At 64.6% G+C, this 27,634-nt stretch overlaps 1 protein-coding gene and 1 pseudogene across 7 annotated transcripts in view; both read left to right on the top strand.

The window, feature by feature from the left end:
• Positions 1 to 27,634, top strand: part of AGAP3 (ArfGAP with GTPase domain, ankyrin repeat and PH domain 3) — a 49,428-nt gene that overhangs the window by 7,401 nt on the left and 14,393 nt on the right. For 3 of the 7 annotated variants that reach the window (XM_036230661.1, XM_036230659.1, XM_036230658.1), the window contains exons 2-10: positions 15,804 to 15,862; positions 16,096 to 16,183; positions 16,357 to 16,442; positions 16,545 to 16,686; positions 17,037 to 17,171; positions 17,294 to 17,421; positions 19,058 to 19,216; positions 22,500 to 22,592; positions 27,308 to 27,412. In XM_036230661.1, the coding sequence (XP_036086554.1) occupies positions 15,804 to 15,862; positions 16,096 to 16,183; positions 16,357 to 16,442; positions 16,545 to 16,686; positions 17,037 to 17,171; positions 17,294 to 17,421; positions 19,058 to 19,216; positions 22,500 to 22,592; positions 27,308 to 27,412 (995 nt within the window). Of the gene's footprint in view, positions 1 to 10,670; positions 14,539 to 15,803; positions 15,863 to 16,095; positions 16,184 to 16,356; positions 16,443 to 16,544; positions 16,687 to 17,036; positions 17,172 to 17,293; positions 17,422 to 19,057; positions 19,217 to 21,421; positions 22,342 to 22,499; positions 22,593 to 27,307; positions 27,413 to 27,634 lie in introns of those variants that run through there. The other 4 variants (XM_016163951.2, XM_036230660.1, XM_036230662.1 and 1 more) reach the window with 4 other exon arrangements.
• LOC118610939 lies at positions 23,082 to 23,197 on the top strand (annotated as a pseudogene).

Here is a 27,634-nt window from a genome sequence, read left to right as displayed (position 1 = left end):
TTGCTGGCGGTGAGTGCCGGCTCGGCATCCCGGGCACTTCGGCCTCCCGGGGCCCTGAGGGGAGTGACCCCGGAGGGAGGCGCGCATGCGGGTTTCGTGCCTGTCGAGAGAGCATGTGTTCCTCTCTCTTTTCTGTCCGAGCCCTCCTTGCCACCGCCGGTGTGCCTCCCTACAGCGGTTTCTTTTGCCTTTTAATTCGATGTTTTGATGGCTTGCTGCCCCGGAGCCCAAGCCGGTAGAGTGGGACCGGAGCCCAGCCCCAGCCTCTCTGCGTGTGTCCATGTCTGCACGTGTGCGGGGCGGGGGGGGGCCGGAGACTGGACCCCACTCCTGCCCTTGCTCTGCCTGGTCCCTCCCAGGGAGGGACCCCTGCTCTTCCTTGCCCAGAGGATGGATGGATGGATGTATTTGGGGGGTGTGTGTGTGTGTGTGTGCGCGCGCGCGCACGCACATATACATATATATATATATATTTTTTTTTTTTGGCTAAATCATTGGTAAATGAAGGCCTGGAAGCCTTTGACAAGAAGCTGTGAAGATTTGGTGGCTCCGAGGCCCCCCGCCGCCGGTGATCGTGTCTAGACTGCTGTACAGCGGGCGATGTGGGAAGAAGCCTGGGCGTCTCTCCTCTGTCAGAGCTCGAATGGAGCTGGGCTGCCTGGGTTCGAATCCCAGACCCACCGCTTAGCAGCTGTGCGACCTGGCATGAGTTCCTTAACCTCTCTGTGTCTTGGCTTCCTTGTTGCAGAAATGAGGTTGACAAGCATCCATTTCATGGTGTAGGTTGTGGGAACGAAGTTAACGCACACGAAGCTTTTAGACCCACACCGGCCCCTGGGACGTGCTCACGTAGTAGCTCCCGCCCCACTAGATGCGAGGGGTTTGCCCGAGGTTCCATGATGGACCCTGGACACAGGCACCCAGCATTGTCTTTATTTGATGGTTCGCCTGTTGGTTAAATAAAGTGTGTCCTCTGAGTCGGCAGATATGTGAATTGCGTGTGTGAATTTAAATTTTCAAGTAACCATAATAAGAACGCGAAAAAAGCACAATTTACGTGAATCACGTGTTTTACTTTACCCGGTGCGTCTGAAGTGCTGTCGTTTCCCCGCGCGATCAATATGAATGTCATTAAGGAGATGAGATGTTTTACGTACATTTTTTCACATTAAGTTTTCAACTTCCGCTCTGCACGTCACGCGCTCAGGCGCCCTGTCCGTGCTGGTGACATTTCAGGCGCTCGGTGGCTGTGCGCGGCCGGCGGCCACAGCATCGGAAGAACTGTGCTCATTTTGGTCTGTAACAGAGGAATACCAGCTTGTTATAAAACTCGAATAGAGAGGTGTATCCTTTTTGACTCAGTTTTCTCAACCGTTGTGTTTAAAACTTTAACATAATGCACCTTTCACATCCGTGCCATTTCATTCAGTCACTCAACAAACATCCATTTATCAAGCGCCTGCTCAGGCCGTGGTGATTGATCGCAGACAAGTCCATTGAAAACTTCCTGGACTCACAGCGGCTTTCTGTCACAGTGGGTTTTCTCGAAACCTGAGAGTACCACGAAAGTTGTCAATGTCAGCGAGTCCTCGCTCCAGTTTGGGGAACAAACTTCAGACCATTCTGCTTGAGGGGGGACGGCGGGGACCAGGCCCAGGCCCTACTCTTGCAGGAAGGTGCAGGAGAGGGCTCACCTCTCGGGAAGTGTGTTGCGGGCCCCGGCCGCTTCTTGGTTACTGATGGGCTGGCCACAGGTCACTTCGGTCTGGCGGTTTTACCCCACGTGGCTGCCCCCGTACGACTTATGTCCGCTCTTCCCGCCTCTCCCGTCCGCTCGCCTGGAGGATGGTCCTGAGTCAGAGTGAGGGGAAGAAGGGCAGGTGGGCAAAGGCCGTGCCAGCTCCACCAGCTCCTCCCTCCTGTCTGCTGCGGGCCCGGCCCGGCAGTGGGTGTGCTGGCCCACGGGCCTGCTGCGGGACAGACTCCCGCGGACAGCACGATCCGTGGACTGGCTGGCCTTCTGAGCATCAGCTCCGCACGCCGATCGAATAAAGCGCTGGCCCGCGAGGTGCATTCAGAGGGAGTTGGGTGCTGATGATGCAGCCTAGACAGTGCAGATGGAGGAGGGCCGGCCTGGCCCTCCCTTCACGCGCAAGGGAGGGTAGAAGCGCCCGGCCCTGGTCGGCAGCAGGGCGGGGTCAGGCCCCCAGGCCTTCTGCATCCTGGTGATCTCTTCGCAGCTCCGGGAGGAGAGGCGGGCTGGGCCACGCTGCCAGCCACCTCCCCCTCGGCCATGACCCCCGGCGGTGGTGCTGAAATGCTGCATGTCACTAGCGGATGGCACAACGTTCTGCTCACCCCATCCCAGTATTTTAGGCAAGAGCTGTTTTTCTAAGTAGTTTTGTGTTTTGCCTTTAATTCATGCCGTTACACATGCACGCGTATGCATGTACATATATGTGTACACACATGCGTATATGCACGCACACACACACGCGCAGGAGGTTTGTGAACACACACGTCGTCTCGGAAACCAAGAGGCAGAGCAGGCAGAGGCCCCGAGCCAGCAGCCCGAGGCTGGCCTCCTGCTCCGTCCCTTCCCCCTCCCGCCTCCCCGGGGCTTGGGGATGAGGTAAGGACGGACCTGCCCAGGCAGGAGCGTCCCCTTGTATGGCAGCAATACATGCTGGTCCCTTTTCTCGTCCCTCTCGTGTTAACCTTTGTGCAGGGAGCCGGCAGGGGACCTGCGGAGGGGCTGGGCCAGGCGGCCCTCTGCCTTTCGTGTGCCCTTTGTGACGTCTCAGCTGGGACGTCTTGAGGCCCCTCTGGCTAACCCAGAGGAGACAGAGGTCTCACCCCATGGGTCTCTCCTTCTCCCCTGGCCTTGCTGCTGTTGGGAACGGGGATGCCGTCCTGAACCTGTGTTAGCAGGCTCGCATCCCTTCCTGGGTCCCCGTCTCCCTGCTACTGTGGCCCTGGGGGGCTCTGAGCCCACAGGGGGTGCTCCTGCCCTTTGTTTGTGAGGAGAGTGGCTCACCGAGGCACCTGGCAAGCTGGGATCCACACCTGGCTCTGTCCAGCTCTTGTGCCCACCTTTCCTGTTCAAGGCCATGGTCTGTCGGGTGATCCACTCCGCAGCCTTCTCTGGCCTGGACTCTCGTGGGGCTTGGGACGGTGGGTGCTCTTCCCCTGGCTGGCATTTGTCACGAGCTGGTGTCTGCTCCGCTCACCGCCTCCCCTCTGGACGCTGAGCCCTGAGCCCCCAGCCCAGTACCGGCCTGGCAGGTAACGCTTGACCAGTGACTAGCCCAGGAGTCCTGTTGGGTACTGGAGGTCACTCAGGGAGCCCTCCGCCCGTATCACGCTGCTCTGCCCTGCTCCAAGGCCACAGCGCTGCTGCAGGACCCCCTCCCAGCCAGGTGGGCCCCCACTGGCCCCGAGGAGCGGAGGGCAGGCGGGCTGCAGGCTGTCCACTTTGCAGCCGCCCAGAGCAGGGCCTGCGCACTGCTGCGGACTGGCGGGGGGCTGTCCACGGCGGGCCAGATGTTCCCTTCCGAGCCTGGGTCCTCCCCCTGGCAGGGTGGGGAGGCGCCTCCTGCTTGAGTCTTCGAGTCTGGCTGGCTTTCCATCTAGCTCAGGCCCAGCTGCTGGTGCTCACTGAGTGGCCACCAAGTGCCAGGTGCCGAGGTGACCTGGAAGAGGGTGGCAGTGTGCCAAGATCCGCGTCCTCCCTCTCGGAGTCCCCATTCCTCCCTCAAGGGGTCGGAGCTCGGTCAGTGGGGAAGTCACTGAAAACACGGGCATCTGTGTTTTGGCTCATGCTTCCGACAGGTCAGCTGGCTCAGGCCTTAAATGCTGGCCACCTGCCTGGTGAGCAGGCCTGCCTGGAAAGTGGAGGTGGCTTTCCCTCCACCAGGCCCCTAGGGAGGCGGACATGGCTGAGGAGGCAGTCGTGAGCTGGCCTGGACCCTGTGACCTTTGCCACTGTGATGGAGCAATAAGGTGCAAGGCCCTGAGTGAGGCCTTCCCGCCTCTGAGGGGAGGACGCCTGTCCCTACAGCGGGGTGCCCGCTGCGTGGCGTGGGGACGGACAGGTGAGACCCTGAGTAGGTGCTGTCCAGGTGGAGGGAGCTCAGTGGCTGGCCTGAGGGGTGAGGTCCTTCTAAGATCTGATCCTGGGGTTGGTGGTCACAACCACGCTCGGCTCAGGATCTCGTAGCTTCCTTCCTAGGGTGCCCCAAAACTCTATCAAGGATAGAAGTTACTTCTGCAACAAGTGGGGCGAAGGTCACAGGCGGCGGAGCTCGGAGTGGGCCGTGTGTGAGGGCCGGGACACACGGCCCCTTTGTTCTGAGCCGACCAGCCAGGGGCTGGGTAATGTTGAGTTGGCACCGAACAAGTACCATATTTACTGAAAGAGTGTGTCAGGCGCTGAGGGCCGCAGTCCGGGGGCTGCCTACACGGTGACCCGGGGTGGCCGGCCAGCCACGGGGTGCTGCAACAAGCCGGCTGCTTGTGGATCGGCACCGCGCGACGCGGCTTTAATGGAGTCGCGATTCCGTTATGGAAATTGGCAGCGTGTGTTTTTAAACTCTTCAGATGTGCCGCCCCGCACTCCGGCGCTTTGTGTTTGTGCTGCACGTGTCGAAAGACGGACAGCTCTTGCCGCGGTGACGGGGAATCGCAGGGTTCTGAGCGGAGGGCGGCGGGATCAGACGCGGAACCTCAGAGGGGGGACTTCCCGCTGGCGCCCCTCGCTTGCCCGGCCCTGCCCTCCGCGGCTGCTCGCAGCCCTGGGGACGTCCCCGCAGGGTCGGCGTCGCAGACGAGGAAACTGAGGCACGGCGGTGTAAAGGAACCGCCCCGGTTTCCTCACCGATGATGGCAGATGCAGGATCTGGGCCCAGGGAGTCCGTCCGGCCTCGGGGCCTGTGCTCGCAGCCCGCAGGTGCTGTTGCGCCTCGAAAGGGATAAAACTTTTAAATACATGGGAGGAAATGAGGGGGATGTCGTCTCATCTGGGGGTAAGAGGGATCCTCTCGAGCCAGACAGGAAGCCGGGACTTTATAGAGAAAAACAGGGAGGTTTTCGCCCTGCCCCCCCCCCAGCCTTTTGTTCTGAAAACGACCACCTCGATCACCGATCACCTCGAAAGACTCGTGACCATTTCCCCCCATTTGCTTTCCCTCCATCTCGCGCACACTTGTTGGGTAGCGATGGTGGTTGGTGGCTGTGGGCGTGGTGACACGGTGCTGTTTCCCCCCAAAGTGCCACGTCCCAAGGACAGGCGCATTGTCCTACACCAGTATCACACCGAAGAAAACCGTCAAGAGGTCTCTAAGACGTACTAGCTCGTCTGTACCCACATTTCCTCCGTCACCCTCAAAGTGTCCGAGATAACCTCTTTGTCTTTCCCAGTCAGGACAGGATCAGGGTGGGACAGGGACCCTCCTGACGCTGCCCCCATCACACGGAGTCTTGATGAGTCCGGGCCACGTGTGTTGCAGAAGGTCGGGATTCGGAGGCTGCCGCCCCTCGGCGGCCGTTAACTTGTCCCTCCCTCCCCAGTGCCGCCCACGACCTGAAGCGAGGTCTGGTGGCTGCAGGTTCAACCCTGCGACAAGACTGCCCACCTCCTACTGTGTCACGGGAGGCCCTGCCGTCAACGGCCGGCTCTCCCCATCTCGAAATCAAGTGAGTCATGGGAATGTTTTGGTTTCCCAGGGCACATAACATTCATTTTCACACCATGCCGTAGTCCGTTAAGTGTGCAGTAGCGTTATGTCAAAAACACACGTACCGTGATTGAAAACGCTTTGCTGTTAGAAAACGCTAACCATCACCCGAGCCTTAGGCGAGCCGTTATCTTTTTGCTTTTGCCGCGATGCTGAGGAAAACGCAGTCTCTGCGGAGTGCAAGGAAACGCAGTCCGTCTGTCTTACCGGCGGGTCGGTGCTAAGCCATCGACGGTCCCTCTTTTTCTCAGAGGTTGACATCCCTTTAATTGCATTTCTGTCAGGGTTCTTCCAGGTTTTTAATCATTCGGGATTTTTTATTCTGCAGTTGAATCTGTTGATCTCCTGGCCGTCCTGTAACTACAGCAAGCCGTGTTGCATGTGGCTTCCTGTCTGCTGCCCCCCCTGCCCCCCCAGTCCTGCACAGCTTCCTCTCTGGTTCGCTCCCAGGCAGTTCTACCCTGCACGGTGCCCGGTCAGCAGGGGCCGGGACGGGGTCGGAGGCCTCAGGGAGGAGGTGGGCTGCAGAAAGCAGGGCCTTCTGCACGGAGGGTGTAAGGTGGGCACACAGGGCAAAGAGACCTGTCTGCTGGGGTCGCCAGCTGTGGTCCGGCGTTTGCAGACGGTTACTAGGTTACCAGGGACCCCGCCACCTCTGTAGTTGCCTGTTGTTAGCCAGCCATGGCCGGGAGCCCTGAGACTGGCCGCGCACAGTTGCTGCCCAGTCTCCTTGCTCTCCGGGGAGGGCTCCTGCCAGGGGCCTGGTCCTGGCCGGCCGGCCCTGGTCTCGTAAGTTTCTGGAGGGCAGCGGCTCTGCAGACGGCCTGGACACCTCCTGGCCGGCCCTTCCCGTGTCACAGCTCAGGGCCCGGTGGCCCAGGGAGGGAAAGGCCACTGTCAGCCATGGCTCCTTCCGTCACGTTCTCCTGTGGGCTGCCACGTGGCCCGAGGGCCCAGGCAGCAGTCGTCGGGCTGAAGGCTCACGAGGCACACGAGGTGAGAGGCTAAACCCAACCGCCGCATGCACCGAGGCTCTGATCCGATTTCCGGCCGCCCTGGGATGCGGGAGAACCCGCGGGGCCGGAGCGCGGGGCGGTGGGTAGCAGGGTCGTGCAGGCGGACAGGCCGTGTCTGGGGTGGCCCCACCCCGCCCCAGGCCTTTGTGGCTTCGGTTCAGGTGGGCAGTCTGTCGTACCACGCCTCTCCTCCCTGACCGGCAGGCCTGCCCTGGCCGCTCTGTGGCTGTCCATGTGGCATGAACATGAGGCATGCCGAGGTCTGCTCAGCCCCACATAGGACCAGGGGCAGTCATTCGGGGTGGCTCTCTCCTTTGTGAATGCCGCAGGTCCCGGAGAGAGTAGCCCCAGACCCGTCTGTACCAGCCACGCACCAGGGCTGGGGGCGTGGGAGTGGGGGCCGGGGTCTGCGAGGTGGGTGAGGGGGAACCTTGGGGGGGGGCCTTGTTAGAAGGAGGGCCCCTGCCAGGAAGGCCGGCTGGGCCGCCAGGGCGGGAGGGGAGGCAGATGGGTGGGGGGTACCTGTACGATGAAGTTCGGGCTGAAGTTGGCCCCGCGTCAGCAGAGAGCTCATCAGGCCAGGGAGGCCCGAGGGCTCAGGGCCCGCCAGTGCTAGCTGGTGACCTGAGGCAGGTCAGCTGGCGCCTGCGCCTCAAATTCCTCGTCTGTAAAATGGGGAGGTGAACAGTGCCTTTCTCAACGGGTTATCGTCAGGGTCGAATGGTTCCACGTGTGTAAAGTGCCCAGGGTGTGGCCGCTGGTGTTCTACAAGCGGCCGTTAAAGTCCAGTGACCAGTAGTGTCGCGTGTGACCGCTGCCTTGCCCTGCGGGCTGGCTGGAGGTGGGCTCCGAGCTGCGGGGGCAGCCGTCTGTCACCCCGCGTGTGCCGAGGAGCACCGGACAGGTGAGAGCGGATGCGATCTTAGCTTCTGCAGCAGAGACGAGATGAGCTGCGGACGTTGAGAGGAGGCCACCAGGTCCGAGAGAGCCGTCGGTGCTCTCGGGGGCAAGCAGGCACACGCCGAGGCCGGCGACGACTGCTGCCGAGTCGGCAGGGGCGGAGGGAGGTGGCCTTCAGGCCAGGTCCTGCTGGTGGCAACCTGAGCCCCGCCCTGGAGCTTCCTTGCATTTGGGGCCCAACCCGAGGCCTCCCTGGGCCTGGCCTGTGTGTTGGATGCTGGGGACAGTGGGTGGGCTTGGGCTCAGTGTAGCCCCCTCCCCCCCGGGGAGGTTACTAGCCCCGCTTTCAAACTCCGTGACAGGAATCCAGACGTTTTGAAACTTTTGTCCATTAGACTCTTACACCACCTGAGTCTTTTTAAAAACCGGACACAGACCCTTCGCCCGCCTTTTCTGGAGGCCCCGAGCGTGCACCTCTGAACTTGAGCTGAGGTCGGGGGGCCCCCCAGCAGTGGCAGCTCCGTTTCTGCGGCTCGCCCGTCTCGGAGCAGAGGGAGCGCAATCATTTGCATACTCAGCGCGTCGTCCCTTGATTCGGATGCTTTACGAGGTGGCGGAACACAGAGGGCTGATGCCTGATGCCGCCGGCGAGGAGCGAAGGTCCCGCGAACCGCGTGCATTTTAGAAGCCCGTCGCACTGCGGACGCAGAGTCGGGGCTCGTGGGATTAAGCCGGACCGTGTTCCGTTCTGAAGGAAGACAACGTCTAAAAACACGTATGAAACGCAGGAAATGTGTCAACAGCGGGGTGAGAAGGCAACGTGCTTTTTTATGTTTGGGGTCACCGGGAGGATGTACGCGCGCCGGTTCCCTTTCCTCTTCGGGAAGAGCCGTGACCTTCCGGCAGACGCCGCTGTGCACAAGTCCTCAGGTGGCCCCGGGGTGCAGCCCAGTGTCAGTGTGTCTGGGTCCTCCTGCTCGGGCTGTAAAAACGGCAAGGTGGGGTAAGGCCGGGGGCCCGTGGGGACGCACAGAGGGACCGAGTCTTCCAGGGCAGGGCCTCGTCCTGGTCACTGTCGAGCCGAGCAGTTTGTGGGCAGAAAGAATGACGGAGACTTTGCCGTGGAGCCGTGTGGTGCTCGAAGGCCCCTTCCGGGCTGGGATGGCTCTGCGGTGCCCCACAGTGGTCTCGGTTTCCGCCCCTTGTCCGCCCAGGCCCCTCTGGTCCCCTCCGCTTTCCTGCGGGGAGTTGGGGGACGTAGCCACTGGGGAGTTCTCTGACACCCTGAGCTTGAGAGAGGGGAGCAGAGTTACATGGCTCTTCTGAGGCGCCCTGGGGGGTGATCTGGGGATAGGGGTGGGGTGGGCTCGTTTCTGCATAGTCTCACCTGCCGGGGACCCCTAGCCTACTCGCGGGGTCTGTAGCTGCTGACTGTTTTCTGGGGCTGCGGTATCAGAGTGCCTCACACCGGGGGCTTGAGACAACAGGATTTTATCCTCTCACAGTCCTGGAGGCCGGAAGCCTGACGTTGGCTGTCGCGGGGGGGAAGGCCCTGCCCCGGGCCTCCCTCCTGGCCTTGCCAGTGGCCGTTTTCTTCCTAGGTCTCTTCGCGTCATCTTCCCTGTGTGCGAGACTCTGTGTCCAAATCTCCCTTTTCTATAAGGACACCCCTCACAGGGGATTAGGGGCCCGCCCTGCCCCCGCGTGACCTCACGTTAGCTAATTACACGTGCAACCACCCCGTTTCCAAAGAAGGCCACGTTCTAAGGGACTGGGGGTCAGGACCTCAGAACATGAATGTTGGGGTGACCCGGTTCAACCCACGACAGCTTTCATCCATTTTCAGAGGAAGATGGGCCCGGGAACTCGGGGCTCCGACTCTGTGGCCTCTTGGGGAAGAGACAGAGGGACCAGTAACCGCTGGCATGAGTAGACGCGGACTTGCCGAAGTGTCCGGCTGCGTGTCCGATGTGCGGAGAGCTGGCCCAGGTGTAGGTCATTCTGTCACATCCTTGTCCCGCGGCGATGGCCGCTTTGGTCCATCACCTGCTGTGAGCCAGGCGGTATATCTGCTTCCGGAGAGGCGGCTTATCCCTAATAAATGGCGTGATAGCCGCGACCCACTGAGGCGAAGGTGACAGCGCCCAGCTAACAGGTGACGGAGGCCGCCTTCGAACCCCGTTCTCTCAGCTGCGGAGCACGGGACTTGCCGAAGCACTAATATGCCTCTCCACGTGGGGCCCGTGGGGACGATTTTGCCCGTGGTTTGTCTCCTCAGCAGACCGGCCCTGCCAGGGACCGTCTCTCGTGAGCCTGCTTCGCTCCCCACAGGAACAAAAGCCTGGGTGCACAGTGCCCGCTCAGCCAAGAATTCGTGCGTTCATTCATTCATTCACTCGCTCACTCACAGAGAGTCATCACACGCCTCCTGTGTGCTTGGCTGAGTCCTAGTCGTGGAGTGTTAAACACACCGGAAGAATACCCGACGGTGATGAGCGTCAGCCGTCGTCACGGAGAGCGGCTGGGCACCCAGCCGGTGAGGGCGGGGAGCAGGGTGGGCCGAAGCACGAGCAGCAGAGGTTCCGAGCTGTGTGCCCGGCGGGCCGGGAGGGAGCGGGGAGGGTTAGCGGGGCGAGGGCACAGAGGCACGCGGGGCCTGCGCCGGAAGACGGTAGCATGGTGTCGCTCTGCACCCAGTGGAAAGCCACCGCGGGGCGGCTTGCCTTGGGCTGTACTGAGGAGCTGGTGAGCAGTGGACTTCGGCCTCGGCGAGGAGGTGGAGCCAACAGGATCGACCTCAGAAGGGATGTGGGAGCGGAGAGTGGCGCCTGGGAGGTCCTCGGCGGTCACCAGTGTTGGGGGGGGTGCGGAGAACCATGGGGGCGAGCGGCTTTGGGATGGGGTTTGGAGGTTCAGTTGTTGCTGATGCATCAAGGTGTCTGGGGGCCAGTCAGGAGCCCTGCAGGTTGTTGGGGAGGCCGTGGGCCAGCGGGGGCAGGGTGGGCAGCGCAGTGTCCCCCGTCAAGACCGGATGGAAACCTGCGCGTAGCCCGCCGGGCTCCCTGCTGCCTGCTGCGCCGGCGGCCGGGGCTGCAGGAAGACGTTCTGCTGCCACCTTGTGGGCAAGAGGAGCTCGTGCGACGCTGGCGGTGACCTAGGAGGCTGGCCGAGCGCCGGAGCCTCTCCCTGGCCCGCCCGCAGGTACCCTTGGTTTCAGTGGACAGGTGGCCCTTCCCACCTCCAAGGGCCATCGCAGGCTCCTCGAGGGTTGCATGGCCTCTGCTGGGCACACCTCTGCACTTATCAGCAGATCACCCAGCAAATATGTGAGTGGGGACGAGGTACAGGTTCTGTGGGATTCCTGGGCCGAGGCCACGCTTCGGCCTCGCTCAGGGCCAGCATGCTGCCTCGGCAGCGCCTCACGGGCTCGTCCTTCCCCCTGGCCGCCCCGGTGCCATCCAGAGTGTGTCCCCACTGTCCCCAGACACACGACCGCACGCCCAGGGCAGAACGCCCGAGGCCCGTCTGCTCACTCTGCCGTGGTGCTCGGACTCTGCGTCCAGGGCAGCGCGTGTCCAGCCTCACCCCAGGTGCTCGCTCCCAGTGTCGCGAGACGTCGCGCCTTTGATTCCCCCATGAACGTCCACGGGGGACCTCTCGCCCCCAAGCAGCAAAACCCAAAAACCAGCCCCGGCACGAGGGCAGGTTTCACGGGATTTCTGTGCGGTTCGTATGGCCCCGGCCTGGGGCTTCGTGGCCTGTCCCGATGCCCTTCGGGCTGCGTCGAGCAGAGCGCTGTGTTTTGCCGCTGCTTTTCCGGAGCAGAATCTCATTAGACAGATGCAGAGACCTTGTCCCTGAGGGGGGCCGATGCCAGTGAGGAGGGGCGTGTGCCCACACTGTTCTCCTTCCTGGGGCCTGCGAAGGGCCTGATGCCCTGGTACTTTGTGTGTAGGCAGGTGTCTTCTCCGCCTGGTTTCTTCCAGTCAGGAGTGGTTTCTGGGAAGAAAGGCTAGGAAGGAGGCAGCCCGCTGAGGAAGAGGAAGCTGGCTTGGCGACTGACTGACCATGTTGCCCAGGCTGATTCTGCATGCGCGGTGAGAGTGGGGAGTTGGCGTGTCCTCTGAGAATGGGCAGTGTCCCTGTGCTGGGGTCGGGCCCTGCTGCCCGCCTTCCCTGAGCCCTCGTGTGTGTGTGTGTGTGTGTGTGTGTGTGTGTGTGCGCACGTAGGTAGTTGGGGGTCTTTCCCCATCCTGGGCCCCTCTCACCAAGAGCAGCCCGTGCCTTCTCGGGCGCCTTGTCCTCTATCCCTCCTCAGTCCCCAGACGGCTCCAGGCTTGCTGTCCTGTGCTCGGATTTTCATTGGCTTGGCGGGAGGGTTTGCAGCGAGCAGCCTTCTTCCTTTGGAGAGGCGTAATTCCGTGACGGAGACACAGGCGGGCATGCGTGCAGATAGGGAATTGGAGTGTGGGAGTCTCCGACTTGGAAACGTGAGTCAGGATTCCCGGGTCGTCCTCTCGTCTCCATGCCCGAAGGATCCTGGGAAAGACCCTTTGGCTGAACCATCTGTTATGTGGGGACGGTGCACCCAGAGAGGAGGAAGCTGGCCTCATCACTGTTGATAACCAGTCTCTGGAAAAGACGGATCCCCCCCCACCCCTTCCCCGCCCCGGGCACCTCCAGGTGATCCAGCCCGGGACTTGGCGGTCTCCCACTTTTATGCAGGAGCACCTAGGATGGAGAGGCCCTGCCTTCCTCAGGCATTCCCCCACTCCAGCCCGCTCTGGAATGTGCCGCTTTTATCTTGTACTTTGCTTCTGCCCAGGACTTGGAATTCTGAAGCCGAGAGGGAAGTCGGGAATCGGGTTGGACCAGGGCTGGAGGAAACCTGGGAGCATTATCTCTTTAAGGGAAAGGCAAGCCCCCCTCATCCTTGCCACTACCTGAACTGGTTTCTCCTGATCTGCTCGGGGTCCCTGTGGATTGTGGTGGACTGGCTCATCTCCAGGGCCTTGGGGGAGGACTGGGAAGAGCCCTGCATTCAGTGAGTGTCTGGTGGCGCAGCCCACACACATGAAAATCACAGGGCATCGGTGCTCCCGCAAGTACTGCAGGCCCGCTCTCCACCTCTGCTCAGCCAGCCGACCTCTGGACAACCTCCGGACAGGAGGTGAGACCCAGGAGTGGCTGGAGACCAGATACTCAAGGGATTTAGAAGTGAGTCTCCCATCTAGAACTGTATGGTCCAGGTCCAGAGGTTTTGATTTTCCATGGCCCTTAGGCAGGACAGCACTTAACTCGGTCCAGACGATTCTAGAATCCTAAGGAAGAAGATGGCTTCACAGCGGTCTTGCTGGAGCATCCAGCAACTCCGATTCTTGGGTTTCCCAGCGTCAGAATGTCTGAGCCAGAAACTAAGATAAGATGGCCTCGTTCCGGCTGCCCGTTTCACAGATAAGGAGACTGAGGCCCAGAGAGGGCATGTGATTTGCGACCTTGACTCTTCATTTACACTTTTATTAATTCTGGCCCTGGTGTATCACCTTTGGATTCTTCCTTTGGAGAAAGTGCGGATGGCCCGCTCTGTCCAACACAGGGCCATCTATGGTGTGCGAAGGACTGTTATTTATTTGGCCTGCTCTTAATGACAGCTCAACTACCTGTCCCAATCTGAGGAGGAGCCCTGGGCTGGAATTTCCTGTTTTCTGAGGGCTCCGGGGGCTGCCCCAGCAGGCCAGCTCCCGTCGTTCCGGGGTGTTCCAGGCCGGGCTTGCCACCTCTCTCTCCTTGCTGGGCTGGCTCCCGGCCTCTCCAGGTCTGGGCTTGCCGGCTGCGTCGTGGAGGAGTTGAGGGACTCAGTCCGCCGACGCCAGGTGCCCAGAGGCAGGAGGCCGGAGGTCCGTGCGCCCAGGCCGCGGCCCCGGCCCGGGCCCCGCTCCGCGCCCCTCGCCATGGGCCTGGCTCTCGCCCGCCGGCCCTAACCATGGAGCGGGGCGGGCCGCCGGGGGACAGCTGCAGCCGGGAGCGGCCCACGGGGTGCCGCCGCGCCCTCAGCGTCTGCGACTCGCTGGACCTGCACGGCGCCCCGGCCGGCCGCGCCACCCCCGCCCTGCAGGCCGCCCTGTGCGCCGCGCGCGAGCAGCCGGCGCGGCCGCGGAGCGTGTGCTCGGGGGGCCCGGGGCCGCCGCCCGCCGGCGCCCGCAGCCTGCTGCTCGGCCTCCTGCGCCCGCGCCTCGGCCGCCGCGGCCCCGCCGACGGGCACCCGTCGCCCCCCGGGCCCGCGCCGTCGGAGCGCGCCGGCTGCGCCGCGCCCAGCCCGGCGCCCAGCCCCGCGCCCACCCGGCGCGGCCGCCCCCGCGGGTCCCCGGCGGCGCGGCCCCGGCCCGCCAGCATGACGTTCCTGGAGGTGAACCGCCTGGAGCTGGCGGAGGCCGAGGGCGCGGGGCTGGGCCGCGCGGGCAGCGCCGGCTTCCTGCGCGGCGCCTCGCTCTGGAGCAGCCAGCGCTGGCAGGTGCTGCGCGGCGGCGGCGGCGGCGGCGGCGCGGGGCCCCGGCGCGGCCTGTCGGCGCTGAGGAAGAGCTTCAGCTTCCGCCTGCGCCGCGGCCACGAGATCCGGCGCGCGGAGTCCGGGCTGCTGCCCCGCGCGCGCACCCGCAGCGACGGCGACGCCAGCTCCCTGGGCGCCTTCGCCAGCCGCCGCGACCTGCTGCTGGGCGCCGAGGGCCCGCGCGCCGCGCCCGAGCCCGGCCGCCCCCGCGCCGCCAGCCTCTGGAAGCTGCTCACCAGCCGCTTCCGCCGGAGGGAGCCCGCGCCGGAGCCCGCGCCCGCCCCGCCGCTGTGGAGCCGCCGCGCGGCCGCGGCCCCCGGGCTCCTGGGTGCGCCCAGCGGTAAGGCGGGGAGCCCGGCCGGCGGTGGGGAGGGGCCTCGCCGGGCCGAGTCCCGTGTCGAAGGTGCGTGGGCAGCCTTGAACTTACCTGGAAGAGATGGATGCGCCGTGGCGGCCGGGGACGGCTGGGGCCGCCCGAGTGAGGTCAGAGCCCAGGCCGGCGCTGGGGTCGCTGGCAGACCGGGAAGGTGGCAGCAGCAGAGGAGGACTTCCAGGGGTTTGGGGTTCTAGTGCTGGCCTATAGCATGGTGGACAAGGAGGCCAGGGCCAGAGGGCCCCTTCCTGGTTTTTGGCATGTGCAGAACCGAGGCCCAGGGGGGCCGAGACTCACGGAGTCAGCTGGGTCTAGGCGGGGCCTGGACCATTCCCAGCTCCCAGGCGGGGCTCTGAGCCCTCCCTTCCAGCTGCCTCTGCAGACTGAGCTGAGGGACAGATTGTGGACCCGATCGTGACGACTACTCTTTGAGACAACCTGGGGCAGGGACCTGAGCACGGCCCAGGCCGGGGCTATTGGAAGCAGCTGAAGGACAGCCCTTACAACCTAGAGGATAAGGGAGGACTGGCCAGCCCCTGGAGGGCTCTGAGTAGCAGGAGGCTCCCCTTTCCCAGGAAAGTGCCCGCATTAGCTGGAGCTGCCCTGGTCAGATGGGCTCAAGGAGGGCGCCCAGGAAGCTGGTGTCTGGGGAAGAAAGGGCGGTGGCCTCCCAGCAAGGAGGAGCTAGGGGAGGAGGGGCAGCTGGGTGGGGCCGGGAGCTCCCCATTGGGACCTGCCCCTTCCTTGTGAGGGCTCCTCCCTCTTCACCCAGGTGAGGAATGTGGTGGGTGGCCCCACCCTTGCACAGAGGAACTGTTCCTACTCGCTGCAGGCCCCCTGCCCAGCCACCAAGCGCCCAGCCTGGCTTGGGTCTGGGCTGACACCTGCCAGAGTGGCCACTCGCTTGGGTCTGGTGTCTGGGCCCCGGGGATGGCAGGCCAGGTGTGGCTCAAGGTGGGAGCTGCTTTCCTTGCTGGAGCAGTAAGACGAGGAAGGACCCAGGCCAGGGGAACTGGGCCCACACCTCTCAGCCCCCTCTCTGAGGACTGTTGTCACTCTGTTTCACATTTCTGCTGTTCCTTAGGGAACTAGGGGTGAGGGCTGGGGTCCCATCTGGATGGCACTGTCCTCTGGCCTTGGCCTGGGAAGGGGCAGCATAGGAGCCAACTGGTGGCGGATAGCGCAGGTGTGTGTGCCACCGCAGTCCCGACAGGTGGCCTTCTCTCCCACAGACTCCTTTGTGAACAGCCAGGAGTGGACCCTGAGCCGCTCGGTGCCAGAGCTTAAAGTGGTGAGTGAGGCCGGGGGAGGCCCAGGCGTCCCTGAGGCTGGGTGGGCTCGGCCTCGGAGTGGTGGGCCTGGGCGTTGCCCCCCCACTTCCCATCCCCACTTCTCCCCACTAGGCTTCTCCCTGCAGCCCCTCCTCCTGGCCCTCTTCCCCGCCCTCAGGCCTGGCCCTTCTCCGTCCTTGGGGCCTTTGCCTTGCCCTCTGACCATGCTCTCTCCCCCCTTCCTCTCCCGCAGGGCATTGTGGGGAACCTGTCCAGTGGGAAGTCGGCCCTGGTGCATCGCTACCTAACGGGGACCTATGTCCAGGAGGAGTCCCCCGAAGGTGAGCGTCCCAGGCTGGCCTGGGCTCCGTCCTTCCTGTTGTCTGTAGCGGGGCCGGAGCCCCTGGCCCTTCTCAGGCCTCCCGTCTCCTCTGCTGGAAGCCGTGGATTTCTTCCTGCTTGGCCCCGCGAGCATTCCTCCCATCTTTGTGCCTGACCGCGCGCTCTGTCCTAGGGGGTCGGTTTAAGAAGGAGATTGTGGTGGATGGCCAGAGTTACCTGCTGCTGATCCGAGATGAAGGAGGCCCCCCTGAGCTCCAGGTGAGGCCCCTGCCCAGCGCCGGCCCGTTGCGCGTGTGGGGAGAGGGGTGCGGCGTTCGCCAGTGACCAGGCGAGGCTGGTAATTCTGCTCGGTCCCCCCAGTTTGCTGCCTGGGTGGATGCGGTGGTGTTTGTGTTCAGCCTGGAGGATGAAATCAGCTTCCAGACGGTGTACAACTACTTCCTGCGGCTTTGCAGCTTCCGCAACGCCAGCGAGGTGCCCATGGTGCTGGTGGGCACGCAGGGTGAGCGGGCCGGTGGGGCTGGGTCCCGGGGCAGGCAGGCGTGCGGAGCCCAGCCCCCCACACCCCGCGGCTGACCGACGCCCCCCCTTGCCCGCTCCGTGCGGGGCCTTCCCTGCCGTCCGTGTGACAGTCCTGTCTGCGGTTTCTGAGATGAACAGACTGGCTGACTCGTTGTCACCCAGCGAGTCGGTGGCAGAGCCGGAACGGGGCCCCCGGACGCCCATGTCCTCATGCTCCCCGTCATCTGCTGCCCCGGCCTTCTCGCCGCCCCCCCGACCAAACGGCCCTCCCAGTCGGTGGCCCCCGTCTCTAGGCAGGCCGAGTAAATCCCCGCCCTCCCACCCCCACAGACGCCATCAGTGCCGCGAACCCCCGGGTCATCGACGACAGCAGGGCCCGCAAACTGTCCACCGACCTGAAGCGCTGCACGTACTACGAGACGTGTGCGACCTACGGGCTCAACGTGGAGCGCGTCTTCCAGGACGGTAACTCGGGCGCCAGGCGGGGGGGCCCGCCGGCCAGTGGGGCTGTGCGCTCTGGGGGGCGGCTCTCAGCCGGGCTTCTCCCTTCTCCCCAGAGGGGTAACTGACTCTGCTGTCCCCTGCAGTGGCCCAGAAGGTCGTGGCCTTGCGGAAGAAGCAGCAGCTGGCCATCGGGCCCTGCAAGTCACTGCCCAACTCCCCCAGCCACTCCGCAGTGTCTGCCGCCTCCATCCCGGCCGTGCACATCAACCAGGTGCGGCCAGCCCCCCCGCCGCCCCCACCCCGCGCCCGCCCCGCCGCGGCCCCGCCTTGCCATCCTGTCTGTCTGCCTGCGCGTCCCCGCCGCGTCCCGGCTCCCGCCCTGCGCCTCGCGGACGGTGTGAGAGCACTGGCTCGAGTTCCGTGCTGCCCGATCGGCTGGCACCGGCCTCTTCTGCACCCCCGTGGTGACGGCCTTCCTGCTAGGGTGCCCTCCCTGCTCGCTCTGCAGCCACTTCCGCTAAGGCCGCCGAGCATCGGCTCCGGCCGGCGCTGTCAGAGCTGTTTCGGGAGCTGCCGACCGGGAGGCTGACCCGGGAGGCGTGGGCCTTCTTGCCGGCCTGCTGGGGACTGGCCCCTGACAAAGCCGGGGAGTGTTGCTGGCCCCCCTTACCTGTCGGCCCTCTGTCACTGTTTGCACTTGGAAGGGTAGAGCTTGCCCCAGAGGGACCTCTGGCTTCCGTGCCCTGTGGGGTATCGGGAGTGCTCCTGAGCCAGGTCCTGCCACGTCCCTCCAATGATAGCACTTGGACACCTGTCCCTTTCCTGGCCTACTGCCTGGCATTTTTTGGCCCTTTGCGTACGCGTCAGAGCGTCCTTCCGTGGGGCACTGCCCTGCTCCGTCCCCTGCTTTGCGGAACTCCACGGGCCACCACAGGCGCCCTGGCGCGAGCGGGGAGCCTCCGCTTCACTCCCGCTAGGGGCCATTGTCATTCTGCGGCCCCGCCCGGCCTGTTCGATTCCAGACGGGCTGGTTGCTTTTTCAGAGACTCTCCCGATAGCTCTTGAGAAGGTAGTCGGTCTTCCCCACGTGGAGAGAAGGAGGAACGTAGGTCTTTCTTCTTCGCTGTCCCATCCTCAGCCTACAGAACACGGGACCATGCAGCTCAGCTCCGCACGGGGGCCCTGCGCGGGGCGGGGCTCTCAGGCCTGGGGCGCATTCGCGTCCTCTGCTGCTTCTGTGCCGGCCGGGAGCCGAGGGGCTGCCGGGGCAGGACACAGTCTCCACGCAGTGACGCTGTGCGGGCAGTTAGGGCGCAGGCCTTGCCCTGTGTGCGTTGCTGAGCCCTGGAGCGGACGCTGCCGCGCACTTTCTGCCCCATCCTGTCATCCTTCCTGTCTTTTCTTCCTTTCCCGGCTCGCTCTCTTCTCTGCCACCTCCTCCGGTAGCACTCCGAGCTGTTCTCGGCCTTGGCTCGCCGGGGTCCCTTCCCCTGTCACACACACTGCCTACAAGCAAACCTCATCTTCCCTGGCCCCTGAGCCCTACGCATCCTCCCATGTCCTCGACGTAGGCCACTGACCTCGGGGAGTTCCTCCAGGGTGACCTGCTACCTCGTGCCAGACGCACCTGTGAGCCAAGACTCCACAGTGCACGTCCAGCCTCTGCCTCTGGTTTAGCTCCCTGCTTGGCACAGCCGGCGACCTAGTGCAGTGACCGCCGGGTCCTGCTGGCCTCCAGGCCATGCCGCCTCTCACCGCAGTACCGTCTGGAGCTAGCGGCCCCTTAGCTGCCCCATGAGCCCCCGGCCAGGCCACCCGCCCCACGCCGCAGGGCTTCCCAGCCCCCGCCTGCCGCCTGCCCCGGCCCCCACCCCAGAGCCGCCCTCAGCAGCCCTCTCTGTCCTTAGGCCACGAATGGCGGCAGCAGCGCCTTCAGCGACTACTCGTCCTCAGTCCCCTCCACCCCCAGCATCAGCCAGCGGGAGCTGCGCATCGAGACCATCGCTGCCTCCTCCACCCCCACACCCATCCGCAAGCAGTCCAAGCGGCGTTCCAACATCTTCACGGTACGTGCCCGTGCTCCGCCCCTCCCGCCTGCCCGCGGCCTCCTCCCGACAGGCAGGGCCCAGCTAGGAGGGGGCAGGCAGGGACCACGGAGTCAGTCTCTCCATCCGCACGGACACACACGCGCAGCTCCGCAGGGCCTTCCTGGCTCCCTCATCCACACCCAGACTCTTCCAGATGGTTCCTGAGCCCACAGCGGGCTGCCCTCAGCACACCTGTACAGACCCGCCCGCCATGTACACCCACCTTCCTCCTGCCCCCGTAGGCCTTCTCGTCCAGCTTGAGGGATCTTTGGAGGTGTCCGCTCTCACCCCTCCGGCATCTTGGAGTCCGTGCTTGTGCGGAGGCCGCACTGAAGGGCGAGCTGGCAGAGCGGCCCCGTCCGCTCTCCGCCCTTAGCCAGTGTCCCGCGCTTTCTGCCGCGGCTGCGGTTGGTCTCGCAAAGCGTCAGGTGTCTTCCCCGGGCCTCCAGCCTGTGCCGCGCTCCCGACCCTCACGGGCCGGTCCTCCCTCGCCCTCCCTGCAGACCTCACGCCGGGGGCCCACGTGCCTCCCACTGGTCGGGGCCCAGCCCCTGAGCTCTCGGCGGCCCCGAGCCTGCCGTCTGTGCACACAGCACCTGACACACAGTGCCCACCCCCAAATGCTCACCCGCCAGCCGAGACTTGGCTGGACCTTTCCGGGATCTTGGGTCAGACACAGGTGAGCTGCCGTGTGGAATCTCAGATCGCCTTATCCTCCGAGCCACTCCATGGTTCTCTTTCTGAGCATCAGAGCCGGGCCCTCAGTCTGGCCTTGTGTCCTGCCCACCAGGCCAAGCCCCGGCCAGGCTCTCCGGAGCCCTGCCCAGCAGAGCCAGTGCTCCCAGGCCTTGCCCGTTCATCCTCGCCTCCGCCCTGCCCAGCACACTTCTGCCTGGTCTGCCTGCCTCCATCCTGTGCCTGCCGCTCCCCCTCCCCCGTCCATGCTGACCGACCCTCTTTCCGCTGACAGCCGCTGCCACGCCTTGCACTCCCCAGCCCTGACCCTGCCTGGACGCGAAGCTTCTTGTTTCCGTTCACGCCCATTGAGACTCACAGGGCCTCGGGCTGCCTGCTTGTGTCTACACCTGCTGCTGCCGCTGCCGCCGCTGCCAAGCCCTCGGGTGTCTGTGTTTGCGGTGACCGCCATCCGTGCCCGGGGCACCTGCTCCCAGACACTCCGCCTCAGTCACCTGCTCCCTCAGCACCATTCTTGACCTCCCACTTCCTCCCCTGCTGGTCCCGCACCCCCCGGGGGGGGCTCCTCCCCTGTCAGCCGCCTTGCCGCGGCTCCCCCGTGCTCCCGCCCCGCGCCCTCTGCTGCCTGCTGCACGGCCCTGCCTGCCACCCTCCCGCGGGCCCTCCATTCCCTCCGTCTTCACGGTGGCGGCCTGATTTTTTCTTTCCATCAATTCCATGGTGACCTCATTTGCGCCATTGCCCTTGAGGTGGCCTCCGGACCCCCGAGGGGTGCGTCTTGGGACCCCCCTCTCCCTCAGCGTCCTCCCCAGCAGAGCCACACCTGTTCTGTGGCTGGTGCCCCTGTGACCCCCGCTGCTAGACACGGCCGTTGAGATCCCCAGTCTCCCCCGTGATGTGTTTTGTTGCCCCTCTTGGCCCGGCTCCTGTCGTGGGGGTGTGCCCCTATGGGCTCCCGGGCGTCCTCTGGTGGTTGGGGGCCTCCCGGCTCACCGGCCTGGCCTGGCTGGGGCAGGCCGCACCCCATTCCCCCTGACCGGCGCCTCCATCTGGGACCCGGCCACAGCGGTCCATCCACCTCCCTCCCCCGGGCCAGAGGGGCAGAGGCCTTGGCGCCCAGGAGAGGCCCCGGCAGGCGCTGATGGTGGAGCTGCAGGCGGCGGCCTCGGCCGGTCTTCCTGCCCCTCCGGCTGTGCTTTCTCTGTACTGTAGCCCTGCGTCCCCTTCCTGCCTCCCTGCGCCCTGGGCTCCCGGCAGCCTGGGAGACCGGGAGGGGTGTGGGCGAAGACCTACGTGCAGCCGCCCTCCCCGCCCCTCCCCTCTCCTCCTCCTCCTCCTCCTCCTCCTCCTCCTCCTCCTCCTCCTCCTCGTCTTCACCCGCTGCCGCCTCCGCCCAGGCGCCTGGGTCTCTGCCCTCACCAGCGCTGACCAGCTTATGCGGGGCTTGAGTATAACTTGCCAAAATCTTTATTCTTTCGATATTTGCAGATATGTGCCACTGTTTCCAACTTTTCATCAACAAAAAGGCCTTTCCAACTCCTTCCAAATTAGAAGACCAGGTGGTGACTCAGCACCTCTGGACATTCCCCCCTGTGCGGGGCCGGAGGCGGGCCGGGCCCTGGGACTGCTCTCAGATGAGAAGCGGCCGCCGTGCTCCCCACTCCAGAGACCCACAGGAACCTTTGTAACTAACCCCCACCCCCAGGGAAGGCTAGGAAGCTGGAGCCCGCGGCTGGGGGCTGCCGGGGACCCGGCCCGGCTGGACGCACGGCGCCAGGCTCGCTGCATGGAGAAGAAGGCAGCCCGGCCCCACGCCCAGGCCGGGCCAGCGCGACGAGGCCCCGAGGGGCGGGGGCGTCCGAGCGCCCGGCCCGGCCCAGCGGCTCCCGGGGGGCGCTTTCCCGCCCGTCCCCTCCGCTCCTCCCTGCATGGACTCCGCGTTCCTGCTCAGCTCTGGACGCCAGCACCGCCGCTTGCCTTCCCCCCTCTTGGCCTCCCCGTTTCCTAGGACCCGCTTTGGGGCGCGCTCTGCCCCAGGAGCCTGGCAGGGGCGCAGGGCCTCTCTGGCCTCTCTCCTCTCTCTCTCCATCCACTGTGCCCCGCGGGCCGCGCCGACGCGGCCGGCGCAGCGTGCTGCGTGGTGTCTGTGCGCGGCCGGGCCACTGCCCGCTCACTTCTGGACTTGGCTCTCCCCGGTCGGTCGTCGTGCCCTGTGCTCCCGGCCAGCCCTCCGCCCACTGTCCCCCTCTCCTGGCCCCTCCCCTTCTCTTACGCCCCAGCGCCCTGGGCTGCGCGCCTCTCGCGCCCTCGGTATTCCGTGTCCTTGCTCTTTTGTGAGGGGCGGCCCGCTCAGTGACCTGTGCTGCTCTGTATGGTGCCGTGTGTAAGAATAAACCCGTTGGAATACGCGTGGTCTCAGTTCCTTCCCGGCCCCGCCGCCCCGGCCCCGCCCCACCACTAGGGCCTGCCCAGGCCAAGGGAGGGCGGGAGGGCGGGGCTCCAGGCGGGCAGCTGTCCCCCTCCCACTCTGGGCCCCTCTAACCTGCCTCTTTTTTTTCTCTTCCAGTCTCGAAAGGGTGCCGACTTGGACCGGGACAAAAAGGCCGCTGAGTGCAAGGTGGACAGTATCGGGAGTGGCCGGGCCATCCCCATTAAACAGGTCAGCACTCCCTCCCTTCCTCTGCTCCCCGAGAGGAGCTGAGGCCCAGGAAACACTAGAGGAGGGTTCTTTTCCAGGCCTTTGTGACAGGGGGTGTGGTATAAGAGGTGGGCACCCCTCCTGCCAAGCCCGAGGTTCTGCTAACAAGGACGGACCGACCTCTGGGAAAGGTGGCCCATGGGTTCAGGCAGCCTGGACCTGTGGCCTGAGCATCAGGTCCCAGGGCTCTCTGCCTGTTCCTCCTCACCGCCACCGGGGGGCAGCAGATAGCCGCCGGCCGTCCTCAGTGGCTCTCCTGCTGCTGGTTCTGGAGTTAGGCGACCTGGAGGGGGGAGACCTGCTGTGTCCGCCAGAGGGCTGAGTCTGGCCTACCAGCACTTTTCTCAGAAAAGGAAGACAGTGGACGTGGTTCCATAGTGTAGCAGTTAGCATGTCTGCTTTACACGCATAAGGTCCTGGGTTCACGCCCCAGTGGAGCCACGGTCCATGGTCTACGGCCACGCCACCCTGAACAAGCCCGATGTCCAATCTCGGAAGCTAAGCAGGGTCGGGCCTGGTTAGTACTTGGATGGGAGACCACCTAGGAAGACCAGGCGCTGTAGGCATAAGTGATAATAAATGATAAAAAAAAAAAAAAAAGACAAGGAAGACGACAGTTCACAAAAGAGTACTCCGAGGTGTACGTCTCGAAAGGCAGACTGAGGGTTGGCCTTTCCCTAGGTTCAGTGGGGCCGTCTTGCCCATCTGAGCCTCCATGTATCTGTAAAGGAGGAACTTGGTGGAGGTGCTTCCTCCTAGGCCCTCCCCAACTTTCTGAGCCACTGCCCCGTGGGGCTGGGCTGCCAGAAGCTCGGATCTTCCCAGGGCTCGTCTGTGGGTTCCCGTGCTGGAAGACATTGAACGAAAAACATTGAATGATAGAGGAAGCCCTTGTGCAGAGATAGCCGTGTGCCGGGCAGGGCGGACAGGGGTAGAGCGAGGAGGTGGCCGGCCAGAGCACGGGCAAGAGCTTGCAGGCTTAGGTGCCCACGAGGCCCCGTGGTCCCAGTGGTCAGTCTGCTGTACTCATGGGATGCTGGGCTTGGCAGAGTCCTCTGGGAGCGGGTGGTTAGAGATGCCGTGTGTACTGGGGCCGTGGAGTCAGGTGTAGACCAAGGGCAGACTGGCGTGGCCAGAGCACCAGAGCTCCGCCCGGCCCGGCCCTCCGATCAGGTCGGCCCTCCCAGCAGGGCTCCTGGGGCCCTCGGGCAGCGTGACCAGCATGCACGTGTTGAGGTTGAGGGTTCCGAGCCCGCAGTGAGGGCCTGGGGAATGTGTCGGGGTCCCAGGGGGCAGGATGGGGATGCCGCGTGGCTCCACGTCCTGCGTTTCCGCTTCAGCCCTCTGCCGAGACGTCACTGCACTCTGGCAGGGTGGGCTCTGCTGGGTCCGTGCACGGGGCGCCAGGGGCAAGGCCGAGTGGAGGGGTGGCAGCCGGCCGCCTCCCCGTGCAGGGTGGCCCTGGGTGCGGAATCCGCCCCCACCAACCTGTCGAGCTGCGACTGCCTGTCTCTGGGACTGTAAAGCGAGCGCCTCCTGGGCGGGCTCTTCCCAGGTGATGAGGAAGTGCTCACAGAGGACCGTCACGCCCCGTCTGGGGGACAGGTGCTCTGAGTATGTGCGCCTTCAATAAATGTCTTTTCCGGGGCGCTCGCCGTGAGATAAGCGGAGCCCCAAGGCCCCCTTCCTGTACCGGTAGAGGCGGCCAGCTGATGTGTGATCCCTGAGTCCCTACATGCAGGGGGAGCAGAAGCTGTGGGGTGGGGACGGAAGCCCCGTGCACTGGCACCTGGGCTCTGGTCCCTGCCGGTTGGGGGGTGGGGTCAAGGTCGCCGCGGGGTCCCTTAGTAGGATGGATACTGCCCTTAGGAGCAGGGCACAGCCCTCCGGGGCCGGCCGCCCTGCCGGCGGACGCTGGTAGCGCTGCCGGTGTGACGCTGAAGCCGATCGTCACTCGAGGCGTTTGGGGGCGTGCCTGGCGCTCGGGTGGGGGCTTCCCCCAGCCCGGCCGCCATGCCTTGCCGCCTCCCCCCGCCCCCACTTCCCCGCGCCCTTGGCCGGCCCAAGCCCTTTCCCGCCTCGTGTCCCGTTCTCCCGACGCCTTCCTTCCCCTCCCCCCCGCTCCTGCTGGGAGTGGAGATTGCATTTCAGTTGCCATTTGCATTCCCAATCAATCCGGACTCCGCAATTAAGCCGGCTGGCGGAGCTGGGAGGGAGGCGGCGGCGGGAACGGGTCCTCTGGGGGCCGTCGCCTCCGCACCGCTCCCATTCCGCCCCAGATTGCTTCCTGCTCCGCCGTGCGCAGCCGGCCGGCCGGGGAGGGAGCGGGAACCCCTGGAGCTCCTGCTCCCTCCGTGGGACGCGCGACGGGCGCAGGGACGGGGCTCGCGCGCGGCCGGGCGCGCGGCCGGTGGGGGCGCGGGGCGGGGCGTGGGCGGCAGGCCCCGCGGCCAGCTGCGCCCGCTTCCCACGCCGAGCCGGCGCTGCTCCCACGCCCGGCTGCCGGCTAACGAGCTCATTACGCCGCCGCCTCCCCGCGAGGCCCCGCGGACGGAGTTGGGGCAGGGAAGGGCCTCCCTCCTGGTAACTCCTGGTCCCCTGCCCAGAGGAGGGAGCGCCTCCATGCGTGAGTCGGTGCTCCCTGTCTGCCGGGGAGACTGAGGCTCAGGCAGCGGCGGGACTCGTTTGATATTGAGGGTTGGTTGGTGGCAGGGCGGGAGCAGAGTGGGGACTTCTTTCCCTTGTGGGAGCCAGGGCTGCACCATTACGGAAGGGAAGGTGACGGGGGTGACTCTTCCGGAGGATGCTGGGGGGCGGGCCTGGGAAAGGAGGGGCTGAGGCAGGAGCTTCAGGGGGGCCCGCACTTCCCGAGAGGGGGTGGGGATGAGGTTTGCCATGCCAGGAAGCAGGCCTTCACAGGCTGAGTGCCCCAGCCACCCTGCCGTGACCGTCCGGGTGACACCAGGTGTCTGCAGAAGCTCCCTGTGAGCAGAGGGTCTCCCAGGCTGGCCGGGGACCAGGAAGCAGGACGTGTCCTCAGAAGGCCTGCGCTCCACCGCCAGTCCCACGCGGGGCGGCAGGGCGAGGGAGGAAGGAGGGCCAGCAAGGATGGGAACTAGCCCTGAAACGGGGCCGGGGTGGCTGGAATGCAGGGCCCCAACCTCCTCCTCGCCCTCCTGGGGAGACCAGGCGGGAAACCCCAGGTCAGCTGTTAGCGCAGCACCCTCTGGGCCCGGGCGCTGTCTCTGTGGCTTGGGCAGAACTCAGGGCGGGTCAGATGGGATTGGGGCGAGCCCCACCCTCGGGCCTCCGAACCATGGCTGATGCCAGAGAAACGGCCCACTTTCTCACACCGAGTCTCTTGCAAAATTTATTTTTCGGTTATAGTTCGCATTCAATATCTTATTGGTTTCAAGTGTGCGGCACGGTGTTTCACTGTTTACGTAACTTTACGCGGTGATCCCCCAGTAAATCTGACCCCCACCCAGCACTGAGGGACTGCCACCTGCCCCCTGCCCCGGCTTCACAGCCGCGTGGCTGTTGCTGTGACTGCCAGCTTGTACTCAGTCCCTTCACCTTTTTCACCCGGCCTCCAAGCCCCCTCCCAGCCGGTGACCTTCAGTTCTCTTGTCTGTGAGTTTGCTTTTGTTTGTTCGTTTATTCTGTTTATTAGATTTCACATCCCAGCAAGATCATCACACCTGAATCTCCCAGCCCTAACTTTCCTGCTCGTCTTAGGGCTGGGCCCTCCCTTCCTAAGGGCGCATCTGGCACAGGGCCGTTTCTCCTCCTCTCTCCGCCTCTAGCTTTCTCTCTGCTCCTCCTCTCTATCCAGTTGGGATGGACTCAGGGTGCTTTCCTGCTCCCCCAGCCAGCGCTGACCCTGACTGGTCCCTGCTTGGCCCCAGTTGGTGGCTCTGTGTGGCTGTCTCTGGGGGAGCATGGCCTCTTCTCGGCTCCCCTGAGTTTGGGAGGAGGGCCCCGCGGGGCAACGCTAGTCCTGGGGACTCTGCCACCGGTATGCGTTCGTGGCCGGCCTTGTCCTCTCCCCGTGCCGGCTCCCGTCCCCACTCAGGCTCGTGCGGACTTGTTGCAGGTGGAGACCAGAGGCAGGTGAGGGTGTCTTCGGAGGTTGTCCTCGGAGGCGGGCAGCGAAGGCCGTGCCTGGGTGTGGCCCCACGCTCAGCATCTCTGACAGCCCCGCAGTCTTGGCTGGCTTCTCAGCCCATCCACAAGACGTTTCCTGGCTGTGCGCTGTGTCCCGGGCATTGTCACAGTGCTGTGTCAGTGAACGAAACTCAGCAGTCCCAGCTCTCATGAGTTCTTACCGTCCTCCACGACCCCTCCACACGCGGGGTGCCTCATCTGCTCCGGGAAATCCGGGTGCTGGGCTCGATGGCCGGCTGTCCCCTTCTGCCTGCCTTGGGGAAGTCGGGCATTCTGGGCATGGTTCGGGGATTTTCTGCCCTATTCTGGGGCCAGCACAGGGGGTAGAAGGCCAGGGCCTCCCTGAGGTCTCCGTGGCCCTGGCGAGGCCCGGGCGGGACCACCAGGGGTGCCATCTGCACCCCACCTCCTGTCACCGACATAGCTCCACAGCCCGTGGAGGGAAGACCCCCTCCTGGAGAAGTGGCCAGGGGGCTGGCTCCTGTCTCTGATCTGGTCTCTGTCCTCAGGGCATCCTGCTCAAGCGGAGTGGCAAGTCCCTGAACAAGGAGTGGAAGAAGAAGTATGTGACACTCTGCGACAACGGGCTGCTCACCTACCACCCCAGCCTGCACGTGAGTCTGGGAGGCCGGCCCTGGGGGAGGCCGGGGCCGGGGGACAGGGGCAGCGTGGGGCGGCCTGGCTCCGGGACCTTAGTGAGTTCAAATGGACGCTCCTTTGAGTTGAGAAAGGACCTCGCTTGGGTGGCTTGGGAACTGTCCAGCCTCAAGGCCGCGGGCCCGGGCCCAACGCATACGCTGTGGCTCCGAGCTGTGGGCTGAGCCCGTCTGAGGAAA

Source organism: Rousettus aegyptiacus, unplaced genomic scaffold (genome assembly GCF_014176215.1).
Source record: "Rousettus aegyptiacus isolate mRouAeg1 unplaced genomic scaffold, mRouAeg1.p scaffold_m13_p_13, whole genome shotgun sequence".
NCBI classification, from domain to species: domain Eukaryota; kingdom Metazoa; phylum Chordata; class Mammalia; order Chiroptera; family Pteropodidae; genus Rousettus; species Rousettus aegyptiacus.
This window is presented reverse-complemented; position numbering and strand designations above follow the sequence as displayed.